Source organism: Athene noctua, chromosome 11 (assembly GCF_965140245.1).
Source record: "Athene noctua chromosome 11, bAthNoc1.hap1.1, whole genome shotgun sequence".
Taxonomy (NCBI): Eukaryota; Metazoa; Chordata; class Aves; order Strigiformes; family Strigidae; genus Athene; species Athene noctua.
The window spans coordinates 4358764-4372413 of record NC_134047.1 but is presented as its reverse complement, the minus strand read 5'-3'; the positions used below and the strand labels follow the sequence as shown (position 1 = coordinate 4372413).

Below are 13650 nucleotides of genomic sequence, written 5' to 3'. Positions count from 1 at the left end.
GTGTTGTTTTGCAAGTTCTAGTCCATCTCAGTACCATGCCATATTCACTCCTATTTATTTTTAAAAACAGTAATTCAAAGCTATCAAATATGTGGCACTATTTGTGCAACAATGGCTAATTATTTTATGCTTCAAACTATGAAAGAAATGTGTGTGTATATATATATATATATTTGTATTTAATCCCACACAAAATCCTGCTGAATAAAATGGGATTAGATAAAAATGAGTCTTTGCAATAACAGGCTCTTTAACTGTAACTACTTTGTTGGGTTACATCTCCATCTGCCTCTTTTTAACACCAAGAATAGCATCAGTACATAATAATTACTTTCATTCCAATGCCAAGTCCTACCACCTAAGAAATGCAAGAGGTTGGTTTTGGGTTGGGTTTTCTTTTCATTTTTTTTTAAACTCAAAATACTTAATGGAAAAACAACAACATACCTCCAGCTGTTTGCTAGCTTCTTCATTTCTCAGTATCAGGGATAACTTGGTACGAAGACTCCGAAAGTGCATATCAATCAGCATATTTGCCCGCTTTGTTGTTACATCATTGATTGACTAAATTATTAATAAAGAAAACACAATGGTTTACACACAAACTTTTGAAGCAAACCACTGCCAATGGTATGGTTAGACATTTGTACTTACCAAAATAATAAGCTGGTGGTTTTCAGAATCATATGTTACAGAAAAAGCTCCAACTGCCTTTTTGAAGTCTTTATGTGCAGATTCTTTGGCACACCTAGGAATAAAACCACTACAAAGTTAAAAACAGTAACTGCTGCATTTATGGTTCACAGCCAAAAAGACTGATTTCTTAATACAAAGAATCTAAATAAATATATCCAAGTCCTCCTCTTTAATGCAGGTGTTATTTTATTCTCTTGACATCATTTACTCATTTTCCTTGTCTTCACATGAGTAGGACTAGAAGCATTTCAGAAAGGGCAAAGCAGTTAAGCAATACCACATCAAAAGCTATAATCATTACAGTAACTAGTATGATGGGTGACTTGACCGTAACCACTGGAACATTCTAATGACCTTATGCTCATCTCGTGCTGTATTTTGCATCTCCAGGTGTCTTCTGTCCACCTGCTACTTAGTGAACTTGTGTACTATAAATTAACTTCAGAAATTTAGTTTAATGTGAATTTTTATAGCTTATTCCTAAATTTATAGCTTATTGAGGCAATAATATCTATCAAAAAAGCAGAAAGTGATCTGAAGCTAAAAAAAAAAAAGAGGACTCTGTTTTAATCTGAGTTTTAGGATTATATTTACATGAGAACGACATGTCCGTGTTCTAGAAGACGACTAGCTGTTTCTGTATCATACTACAGGAGGTTTGATTATTACACAACTGTTCCCTCAGCCATCATCAAAACACCTTATACCCTACAATAAGGCAGATTTTTCTTTTGTCATTAAATACCAACTTGCACAGTGTCAAATACTCTATCAGTGAAAGAGTGACCACTTGAAAATTATCAATGTTGACAAAGAATGTGCACAGATTAATCTGTGCACATCACTGAACAACTGTAAGAATAAAAATCTTAATCTATACTGCACACAAACCTTATATCCTTGAAGAAATTATTTCCTCCTCCAGGACTAAACTGCATTTCAGAAGTCATCTTTTCTATTTCTGAAGTATGAGCATGTCCACATTTGTATTGTTTACATTCTTATATTATAACTTTAAAAGTTAATTTAGAGCAGTAAAAAGCAATTTTTATTCCTTCTTGTTTCAGAATCAGTAAGTTACCCACATTTTAAAACAAGATATAAAGAAATGCTTGTACTTACATTTGCCTTAAATCTTCCGGAACTGCCAGTTTGATTTTATGAAAAGTATCTTTTGTTGCGGGTTTATTGGGGTTCACAGATCTCAAACGCTCAATTGTGACAATTTCGTTGTATGTAGCATCACAGGCTGCATATTCTATTACGTAGAACTGATATAAAAATAATAAAATCATCCAAGCTACACATTTTATGACAAGAGTGAGCATTATGCTATTAAGTGAAAGGCGCTTTTATTAACTGTACAAATAAAATTTTAACTTTTCAGACTGAGGTTAATGGTAATTGCCACAGTCCTAATCAAGAAACTCTTTTAAAATGAAGGGGAACAAGTTAAAAACACCGTGCACATCAATATAGAAAACAACATAAGAAAAAGAAAGTATAAATAAATATAAAAAATGTATATATATATGCATATTCCTACCTCACCCTTTATCATTCTCACTTTAGCCAACCACCAACAGCAGGGTTCTTTTTCATTTGCCCTGGAATAAACCTGAACAAAATACATACACATTACATATCTGTAGCATTCTCCAAAGACACCACAAAAACTGACAGTAACGATTATGATCAGGAACTCTGCTATACGAACAAAATCAGCAAAATATATTGGTACCTAAAGTCTCTAATCTAAGCACTACATAGCAAGGATGTAACAGCTATTGCAAATACAGGTAGGATATAAAATCATGCATATAAGATTGTACAGATAAATAAAAAAAGGACCCAGTATACTGGCATTAGTTGCTTCAATTTTCCATACAGTCAGAAGAGAGGTAATTGAGCTTTTTACATCTGCTAATATTTAATCAACAGTATTTCTAATTGTGTGTAGGTCTAATGAGTCTCTACCAGTGGGTGGAAGGGAGAGGACATGTATCTACACTTGTTTAGCACATATATGATACCAGACACATCCACACCAAAGAAGTTTGCCATTTTCTTCTCTTTCAAATCAAAAGAAACTTAAATGGCATGCAAGCAAAATGTAAATCTTGAAAGTTCTTTTTGAAAAGTAATTATAAAAAAAATTATAAAATAAGGAACTTTTAGGAATGTGCTATATAAAAGCCAGTCTCTCTACATATATGTAAGTATTTACATGTACACATATTTTTATATTTTATGTACACACACATATAATGCAAATTATCTCTTCCAGCTTGAAGTTTCAGTAATATAGACATTATTAGCCTACAACTGAAGAGCTACAATCCAGCACCTATTTCTAGATTAATTCAGTTCTGATAAAGAACTGTGCTACAATCCAAGAAACACCAATTATGTTTGTAAACCAGTATGCAGGTCATAGTACATGGAACTCCCATACAGCTGTATGGTTTACAACTGCTAAAATCTCTTTTTGATGACATGCTGGACACCATGCTTTATGCAGTACTTGGAATCAAAAAAGGTGACAGCACACAACATGTAAGCAAACCTTCCACTGGCTTGGCTGATATTTTTCACCCTGTCTTCCCTCACTTCAGACAAACATTGTTAGTGGAGCATACGTACCTCTACTTCATCACTTTCGTTTATATCTTTATTATAGCCTGCAGGTGGTGGAAACCTCACATCATGGAATGGTATCTGTCTCTCTGGTTGCCAGCTACAAGTAAAATACAGTGAATGGCCTAAACATTCTCACCTTCTTTGTGAATAGATATCAGAAACACTTTCAATCCATTAATTTTACATTTTCAAATTTTGTGGAGCTTTTGTGCATATACATATTAAAGATAATGTGATCCACTGTATAAGAAGAAACACACCTAAGTGACCATTAAGATCTTAAATTTATCCCTGATGCTACCTGCACTGTTTTGAAATCTTCTAGCAGTTTTTATTCTATTTACAGTTAAAGGTTTTAACCCCAACATTAGAAACACAGGTTAAAACACATTTCATAAAACAGTTGCACACTTCCTTCAAAACACGCCTGTTTCTTCTTCTCCGGTTCTACTATAAATTCTGAAAACTTGATCGGGATTCAGTGTAAATAGTTTTAATTTTAAGTTTCTTTAATAGAGACTAGATAAAACGTGCATGACAAGAAAAGACTATTTTTAAAGAAACTAGAAAACAATTTCCAGAATACAACAGATGATGCCATAACAAAGATATACAGGAAAAAGTATATAGTAGTGCTTTATTTCCTTCCTGATAAAAATGAAACCTGAACTAAATGGTATAACGGAAGGTTAACTTTTTATGTCCCTAAATGATAGGAAAGGATCATCACTTCACTTCTAGCTTAACAAACTGGTACTTATCACTTATCTATAAAACAAATTTTGTAATAATGTAATCTGCTAAATCTAAAATAAGACATTCATATGAGAAAAAGGCAATCATAGTACCACTGCTGATTCATGCAAACATGGGTTGTCGTCACATAAATTCAACAACATGCTTATCTTCCAACAAAATCCATGTTACTATAGTTTTGTACTTTAAAATATTTTAACAATTAAAAGCATTTATATAGAAATGTCACAACACAGTAAATATCAAACATAATTCTAAAACATGCTAGCAGCAAGCTTAGAGCAGCTAAAAGATGCTACTCTACATTATTAAGTTATATTTAGGTTAATCAAATGCAAGGCTGATACTCTATCATTTGTAGGTATAACAGCAATACACTTACTTGTTTTCAAATGCAACTGTTATAGAATCTTCATGCACATCCTTTACAAATGCCTGGGTAGAAAAAGAGGTATAATTATGGTATGCTTAGGGATATTTTAAAAAATAATTTTGCACCTGTACAATGTCCTCCTTTCACAGATATTGATGAAATTCAAAATTTAAGAATGCTTTCAAGTCAGCCTTTTAAATTTTGCAATAGACTTGTATAAAATGCATACTGAAAGCTGATAACTTCCTTGGGGTCAGGACTGCCAGTGTACTGATACACTGACAGAATGCCCAAGCTATACACCCATTCTTCCTACTTTTTTTAGAAGTAATGTGAGATGTTACTAACAAATGACAAGATCATTCTGAATAATTTTATAATAAAAGTTTAAAATGTTTGATTTTATAATCACACTTTGTCTTTTGACAGGTGTATTATTTAGACCACAACAGTACTCCTTAAAATAAAAAAATCCTCTCTTCTACCTCAGGGCAAGTATGAGTATCACTCTAGCAGAACTCATCTGTATTCATATCTGTATTCATTTCAGCACAGTTTTCCCCTTCTTTACTTCATCACATTTCCGTAGTGCACAAACTTAAGACAAATGCCCTGCAATCCCCTTCACTTTTCTTCTGGGATGGGTAGCAGTTGTACAAAGTCTCCCATACAACCACAAAGCCAAGTACAGAGCACCAAGGAGGCTTTTCCTGCCTCACATACTCAACTGACTGATGTTGGATCAGTTTTCAGTTTTGAGCCCAAACATCCCCCTCCATCTACAGAACAGCAAGGTCAATACTCAAAGAGCTTTGAGATTTACCAATGAAAATATTTTTCATAGCCTCAAATGATGGAGGTCATGGGACAACCAGGGATTAAAATATTGGGAGGGTGTGTGTTTGTTTCCTTTTTTTAAAAAAAATCTCTATGAATGTCTGAAATGGATAAACGTTGGTGAACTGCTGAGTATTCCACTAATATTTGTCCATATATTCTATGTCCTTGCAAGGTAGGTAGATGAAAGCCCATGAGCAAGACTGAGCAAAAAATTCTGATCTACCAATGGAGATCCATCTTAGTAGATTAAAAAATTATCAGCAAATTGAAAATAATTTAGTAGTAACTACCACTTTGAAGAAGAATTAGTTAATGAACTGTGGAACTTGCCCTCACACTTCAAGTTTCCAAGACAAGAACAGCTCATCTAAGAAGGCAAGAGTTTCTTTCTCATATGGAACCTAAATGGTTTTAAACAATTCTTGTGATATTTTTCCTTTGTAAAGTATTTCAAAGTATTTCCTGAGTTGCAGCAGTATCTCAGTAACAAAGAGCAATACCTGATGACTGATACAGAGCTCCGAGAACTGGTTATATTAAAATTAAGTAGTACATGTGCACAAGTGTTGTTACTCAAACATTCGGTACAAGACAGCAGTGCAATGCTAGTTAATCTGAAAGTAACCAATGCCACCTTCAACAGAAATCAAAGCAAAGCCACAATGAAAACAGCAAAAAATGGTTTTATACCTTCCTTGCCTCTCAATACTTTAAGAAGGAGGTTACCAGGAACTTAATTATCGCTAGTATCCAAAGGAGATTTAAAAAAGTCTCTAATAGTATTTACCTAATTACATATTTCAAAATTCCAAGATACTTCTTCCAAGGGGATTACAAGCATAGTTGATATTTTTTAATAACTTGATACAAAGCAGATTTAAGACCACATCTCAGGATCATGTTGATAGCAGTACAGAAATGCTATTTATATAAAGAGGCAACAGAATTCCCGGTTGATCATTCCAGATACAGATGTAATGTTTCATATTGCTGTGTCTTCTGTAAAATTATTCAAGAACTGGACATGCAATTGACAAATACTATGGTAGTCCTGACTCACTTTGCAACATTACACAAATCACCTTCAAAGGCTCCACCCACATTGCTTCCAACATTTGTCACATGTAACTCTGAAGCACCTATTCTTATAGATGTAGCAGAAATAGATGCCTTTTATACCTGAAAAATACTCTAACTACTTCCAAGTATTTGGTATGACTCCTCCACGCCACCAAATGGAAAAGAACAGGACTTAGTATTATTAGCAACACTTGAGTATGCAAAAGCAGAGATTATTTTATAAAGCAAATCCAAAGAAGAACACTGTGAGGAAAACAGGTAAGAGTAACACAAGACAATGCCCTGAGAAACAATTTGTTGATACTTAATTTTCTCATATTCATAAGAGAGTAAAAAAATCACTTCTATGAAAGACACTTCTGGAGAGGAATTTATCCCCCCTATGGTGTTGAAAACACCAAAAGACGGTCTTAAAAGTTAGAGAAAAATACACAAGCACACAAGCAAAGAGCAAGACTATAATTCATTCAGATCTGATACCTCCTAACATCCAAGTCATCTGAGTAGAATTCTCGTGACTACAGCAATATACAGAGCTAGTGGTACTAATGCTAAAACCTACCATTGATAAGTAAACCAGATGGTGACATAGATAGATGTAAGTTATGAAGTTGAAGACTAGCCTAAAACCTTTAAACAGTCGAGTACTTTTGTCATTTGGAAAAAGTAAAACTTGGGACACAGCTAGTTTAGGTAGTATTGAGCTATTCTCTCCTTAAACAGGTCTTCAACACTGCTTTGGTCCCTCCCTACTCAGAGACCTGAAAGAACCCAAACCTGGAACATTAAGGATAACTGTTGGCCATACACAGGTAACTTCAATACAGACATTGCTGGTGAAAATTATAACACTGACATCATTTCTTTAGCTTATACCAAGTTCAGATCACTCAACCATAGAAGCAGATGGAATGCCTGGGTTTCACTGCAGCCTCGCCAAAGAAGTTCATGTCATAACACTGTTGTCTGCTTTTTAATTTTCAGCCTTACAAAACTACAAAAATTCACTGTAATGAATTTTTAATTAATTACAAATGAATGGTGCCTTACCAAATACCTAATTTCAAACATGCAATATATAAAACACTTCTGCCTATCTCCATGTGAGATTCACACTTAAAAAACAATTAAGACAAAATATATAAATGGCCTAAATATTTGGTTGTCTAATCCCATCTACTCATAGAAAGGTGGCTTTCCTTGTTCTTCAGTTTCTTGTGACACAGAAAAATGTCAGAGGTATTTTTCACATGAGTTCTCCATAGTCTGTATCATAGCATTTTATCAATTTTCCTCTGGAATAAATATTTAATCAGATCTGTAGTAAGTAAAACGTATTTGGACTCCACAGCACTATGTATTTGTACACTTCTAAGTACAAATAGAAATGTTTTGAAACATTTCTAGATTTTAATTTAAAAAATTAATACTTAACCATTAATGCCTTTGGAAAACCAAAATTAAAGCTTATCAGAACTGTTTGTTTTTGGTTTTTTTTATTCTGTGATATGTGTAAAATTATATGCAATGCTAAAAAGAAATGAGACATTTAACACCATAAGCCAAGTTCAGACACAGGACAAGCCAGTTCCAGATGTCAGTAAAGGCAGAGAAGAGGCACTGATTTCACACAAAGTATTATGAAAAGTACAATAAGCATTCATCAGTCTTTTCTGCAATAAAGAGTCTAAGTTGGGCATGCAAATTGAAACATAAAGGTCCATATATGCAAGTTTGAAATGCACGCCCAAGAAGGGAAGAAGACTGGCTGTGATGAATGAGAACACATAGACGAAAAGTATCAAGACCACAGTGAAACTAGGTGGAAGTAAAATGAGGGAACAGGACAGTGAAAGACTACAGCAGCTGGGTTATCACTAAGAGCAGAGATACCAAATAAGAGTACACAAAAAGAAATCAGTGAAAAAGGTTTGCTTTTACTTCTGTGAACAGAATAGCTAAAGTTGATTCTTGCTCTCTGATTGGAGAGGGGGAGAAATCAAATGTGCTAAGTTTTCTAGATCAAATTTGACTTTCAGTTACATAAGCAATGAACATTTCTCTCCTTGCTTCAGACATAATTAATTTAAAAAGTTTATAATCCAACATTGACATGTCATGGCATTTCTCAAACACATGAGTGTTCACATTCTAAGAAGGGTTATATTCTTAAGACAGTCTAGGTTTTACAAATTATTTGATACAAAATAAGATTTATTGGAAACACCAGTATATTTGTTATTTTTGTGCTAAATGGGATGACAGACACTTCAAATGAACAAATAAAGGCTCCAGCTGCCATGAAGTTTTGTTGCTTTTTTTAAAGTCTGCTCACATCATCACATGTGAGCATTGTCAACCATTTTAATAAAGGAGGATTAACTGTAACGAGTAAAAGTAGGGAAAATACGCTTTTTAAGATTTAAAAAAAAAAAAATCTATGTTGATGCAAATGTGCATCTACTGTTTGCCTAACAGTTCTGTTACCATTTCATACCTGCTGGAAGGAGCAAGTCAAAAGGGAACTGACAAGGCTAATCAATTCTGAGAAAGACAGGCCATAGAAACAGAACAGGGCAAGAATAATCACAGAAATGGCAACTGAACAAGGGAAAAAGGTACAGGCTATCATCCTCAGAAGGACTGAGTAGGCAGGCTTGTACAAAGAGACTGGAGATACTTGTTGAGGGTATGTCTATATGGAACAATGAAAGAAAAGAAAAAATTGATACGGAATGTAACAGAAGGCCAAAGGAACAGTTGTTAGTGAGACCTGAAGTAATAAAGAACTAAGAAAGATGAATGATTTTGTCAATTGCAGCTTCAACAAAAAAACGTCAAGTATCTATAAAAGTATCAATACTTTTATAGACACTATAAAAAGTATCAATAAAACAATGGCAAAGTGCTGAAACTACTGGGATAAAAAGTGGAAGATTTTTAACAAGGTTATAGAGCTAGAAGTGGCAAAAATTGGTTACAGACAACATACAGATGTTAACAGCAAACATCATTTCGAAACTATCTGCCCCATAAACAGGATGCTTTCCATCTTTAGCAGAGGATACAAGAGAGAATCACTCCCTGTGAAAAGAAACTGGAAAAGAAAAATCAATCCCATGCTGGAAAGGCATCCAGCATGTTCCCCTTTAGAGGAAAATAACATCTAAAGCTAGTCCCGGAAAGATTAGACAAAGGACTGTCTATTAATCCTCTGAGAATGTGATAAGAACTTCAAAACCTGATTTACTACATCTATACAAGACAAGATGTGAAAAGATATGCCCTAATAACACACATCTTCAAGATTCAGTTACTTAGCTGTGAGCTGCAAAGAGGCAGTTCCCTCTCCTTAGAATTCACAGTTCTGGTGCCCTGTTGGACAAGTCATCTTAAAATAAGTAACAATCTAATCCTTTCTTTCCAAGGATTCTGGGCCCAGCAACATACCAAATCATGACTAAGCATCTCCAGGTTGTCAATGATCCCTGAATCATGCTCACTGACTGCACTTTCCATGGAATAATTCATCTTAGCCAAGAAGAAAAAATTCATGAAAGTATGAAGTATTCACCAAGCAGTATTTTAATACCATTCAGAAAGACGGAGTCTCCACTACAGCAATCACACCAACACATGCCAGTATTCTGTGAAACATAGTGCACCTGGCCAGTATGAAATTTTAATTCAAATCTTGCAGTTGAGTATGAATGCATCCTCAAACCACCTCCTATGGTTTGTGTGGAACACGATCCCTCTAGATGTATCTCAGGAACGCGTTCTGGATGGAGTCCCACAGGTAATACAAGCAGAGCAGACTGGTTTATTACTCTCAGTAGGGCTTAGGTGACAATTAGGCACCAGTTTTGTACTGTCAAGATCAAGATGCTGCTGGGTAGACTCAGAAATGAAACTGTTTAGGGACTTGAATTTATAAGGTCCTCAAGGGGAGCGACAAGGATATGAAAACCTGAAGTGGCAGTCAGGGGCCTACCTGTGCACTCAGTCCCTTCATGACCCTAGTAGCCTCATATTCCTCCCTCCAAGTCTTAATAGCAAGATAGAGGCGTATTTTTCCAAAACAATTACATATTCTGATGAAGATCTTCAGAATGATCCAAAGCCAAAGAAATTACCACAAGTTATCAGTAAACCATGAGACTGAATTAAACAATTGTTTGGTTTTGATTTGTTTGCAGTGTTACTGTTGTAAAACATTTCCCAGGAGGCTGCTTAAAGAAACTTTTTAAAGGAAAAAAATAAAATCATCTCGCAATTAAATTTGCACTTGACATCATACACTTATTGTTATATTGGGTCAACCAATTCATTTTATAAACAAATTCTCCATCTCCAAAAACGGCATAAAACTCACGAGAAAACATTTAAATTACTTAGTAACAGAGTGATACTTGGACATTATGATGGAACAAAAAATTGTACCTCAAATTCAAGTAATGCAGGCTATTCCTGATTTACATTGAACATAGCTGCATGAGGGTTTATTGGCTGGTTTTCAAAATTTTTTTAGTTTAAAAGTTGCTGCATTTATCTTAGTGTGATGCTCCACCTAGACAGGTAATACAGGTGAAGACCAATAAATCTGTGTGCCCCATTTGTCCCCTTAGATAAATTAACAAAGTCCTCTTGGTTAGAGATTAAGAGGAGACAAAAACATTCCTATGTTTAAGTTTCTAGAACTTAAAAGGCAAACACAATATGCAACTTGGAGACAATGTCTGTGCTATAACTTGGATACACTAAATCATGATTAATGAAGAAGCTCACATGAACATATGCTCTAATGAAATTTTCACCTAAACTACAGCCAGAAATGTTGTATGTTATGGACAAAAAAGGGGTGCAGGTATCCATGTCGTCAAAACTGAACGTAATCAAGAAAGTTACAGCAGCTTTCAATTCTCCCAGGTTTCTTTGATAATATTTGTCACTAAAGAATGCACAATGACATTTTTATCATCATCTATTTTGCATGATCGTGTACATACTATCCTATAATGGGATAAAAGCCTCATAAAAGTTCTCTTATGGCTTCTGTTTCTTTCCAAGTGAGTACTGTATCTTTGAAAGTGCTAAATAACTTAATTCAAGCAAGGAATATACAGATCTAGGACTTTGGCCACAACACTGCAAACCCACAGGATGCTTATTTACCATATTTACAGACCCGTTTCATACATACTTTTTTTTTAAAGAAATATTTTTTTCCAGGACAAGAAATTATCACATTTCAAAAATAAGCTTTTAAGAGATCTTTTTTCTTAGAAACACTCACAGCTGTTGGAACTGTATCATTTGGATATCAACATGCCCTACCACACTAACATCAGAGTGTGAAATTCTACCTGTTCATTGCTAACATAAATATTGGATGTCGCACAATAACTAGGCCCAATTTTTAAAGTACCAGGAACATTTAAACGATGGTATATTTGCAGAAACTGATACATGACTTTCTCATGTGTTGATAACATGTCAATGATAGTAGGCCCAAAACCAATGTGTCCAAATTTTATTTTTCTGTGAAGAGGGTAAACCCACAAATTATACCCTATTAACATGCTGATTAATACAACCCAACCCACCAAAGCCACAGCAATACTAGACAGTATCAGTGAAAATATTAAGCATTCAGTATATACATTTAAGGCTCAGCGATGGCTTTATTCAGCACCAGCACAAGGGCTTGGAAACAAACGTGGAATGCCAGTAAGTTTCAGTAAGAAGTACATTTGATAATTAAATGTATTTAGCAACTCAGCACATATATATTTGGTCAACCAATGCTCTCTTTAATATCAGTAGGCAGTGTCCCTGCCACGGCATTAACAGCAGGAATCCACGACAGCATTTTATCATGAACGTATATTTAACAAGCCCCCCCCCCCCCCTCCTCCCCCGCCTTAAATGCCGTGCACTAGCAGTGCAGCTCTCCTGGAAACCTAGAGAGCGAGACAGACTTTCCTTAAGTAGCAACGAAAGCTGAGGATTTAGCAATTAATGCCCCATCCCCAGCCCTGATCCTCGCTCCAGGGCCAAGGAGAAGGCGGCCCAGGGCTCTCGTCGCCTCCTCTCCCACACCGGCAGCGCGAGGGCCGCCCCTTCCCACAATAGGGGGAAGGCCCGAGGCCTCCTCGGACGCCGGGGCCCTCTCTCGTCTTCCCTCTCTCCCTCCTCACCGGGCCTCGAGTTCCCTCAGCCCTGTGGCGACGGCGGCGGCCCCCGGCTCCTCTTACCCCTAGGGCTAGGCTCCCTCTCCCCAGACACCCAGAGGGACCCGCCACAGCCTCCACCCCTGCCCCCCTCTTCCTCCTCCTCCTCTTCTCCTTCCTGCCCCGGGGCCTCCGCTTTCCCTCCGAGCGGGTAGGAGGAGGAGGAGCCGCCACCGCCGCCGCCTCCTCCTCCTCCCGTCCCAGGCCCCACTCCCTCCCCTGAGGCCCAGCCCGACCCAGCCGCAAGCACCCGGTACCTTGTAGAAGGCCCCGTTGGAGCCCCGCACCTCCACCACCAGCTCCTCCATGTTGTGCCGCGGCAGCTCGGTGCGGGAGACCCAGGCCCGGCGCCGCCTCCCTTCCCTTCCCTTCCCTTTCTCTCTCCCTCTCGGCGCAGGAGGGGGAAGAGGCGGAGGGGTGTGTGTGCCGGGCGGGGGAGGGGAAGGGGAATCTCGGTTCACTGCGAGCCCGAGGGGGTGGGGCTGTGCGAGGGGCGGAGGGGAGGGCCGCGGCGGCGGGGGGGGGGCACTGCGGGGAGGCTCTGCGCCGCCGCTTCTCGCCCTCAGCCGCCCGGAAATGAAACCGAAACGGTCACCGCGGCGAGGGGAGCAGGCGGGGGGCCGCGGGGGCGCCCGTTTCGAATGTAAACGCGAAGGCCGCGTCACGTGACGGGCCGCGGCGGGGGAGGCGGGGCGGGGGAGCGGGCCCCCGCCAGCACGCGCCGCTCGCCCACCGCCTAACGGCCGGGCCGCGCGCCGCGCCGCGCCGCGCCCCGCCCACGCACGCACGCACGCACGCACGCACGCCCAACCGCCGCGGCAACAGGCGACGGAACCCGGTAGTGTCGGCTGAGAGCCCGCCCCCTCCCCTCGCGCGCACCCGAGTGACTGCCTAGCTGGCCAATCAGAGTGCGCGCTGCACCGCGCGCGCTGACCAGCGCGGGGCGGGGCGCGCGGCCTCCTCCGCCAGGCCCCCTGAGGGAGGGGGAGAAGGGGGGGTGGGGGGTGGCCGCATCCCTGCCCTCGGCCCGGC

General features: G+C 38.5%; 1 protein-coding gene across 4 annotated transcripts in view; it reads right to left on the bottom strand.

Annotated features, from left to right (window-relative positions):
* Window positions 1–13354, bottom strand: part of FMR1 (fragile X messenger ribonucleoprotein 1) — a 32259-nt gene extending 18905 nt beyond the window's left edge. For 2 of the 4 annotated variants that reach the window (XM_074914962.1, XM_074914964.1), the window contains exons 1-7: window positions 12876–13352; window positions 4475–4527; window positions 3340–3433; window positions 2243–2314; window positions 1819–1967; window positions 655–748; window positions 448–564 (exon numbers count right to left, since the gene is read on the bottom strand). In XM_074914962.1, the coding sequence (XP_074771063.1) occupies window positions 448–564; window positions 655–748; window positions 1819–1967; window positions 2243–2314; window positions 3340–3433; window positions 4475–4527; window positions 12876–12926 (630 nt within the window). In that variant the 5' untranslated portion in view covers window positions 12927–13352. Of the gene's footprint in view, window positions 1–447; window positions 565–654; window positions 749–1818; window positions 1968–2242; window positions 2315–3339; window positions 3434–4474; window positions 4528–12875 lie in introns of all 4 variants that reach the window. The other 2 variants (XM_074914963.1, XM_074914961.1) reach the window with 2 other exon arrangements.
* Between the last annotated feature and the right edge of the window lie 296 nt (window positions 13355–13650).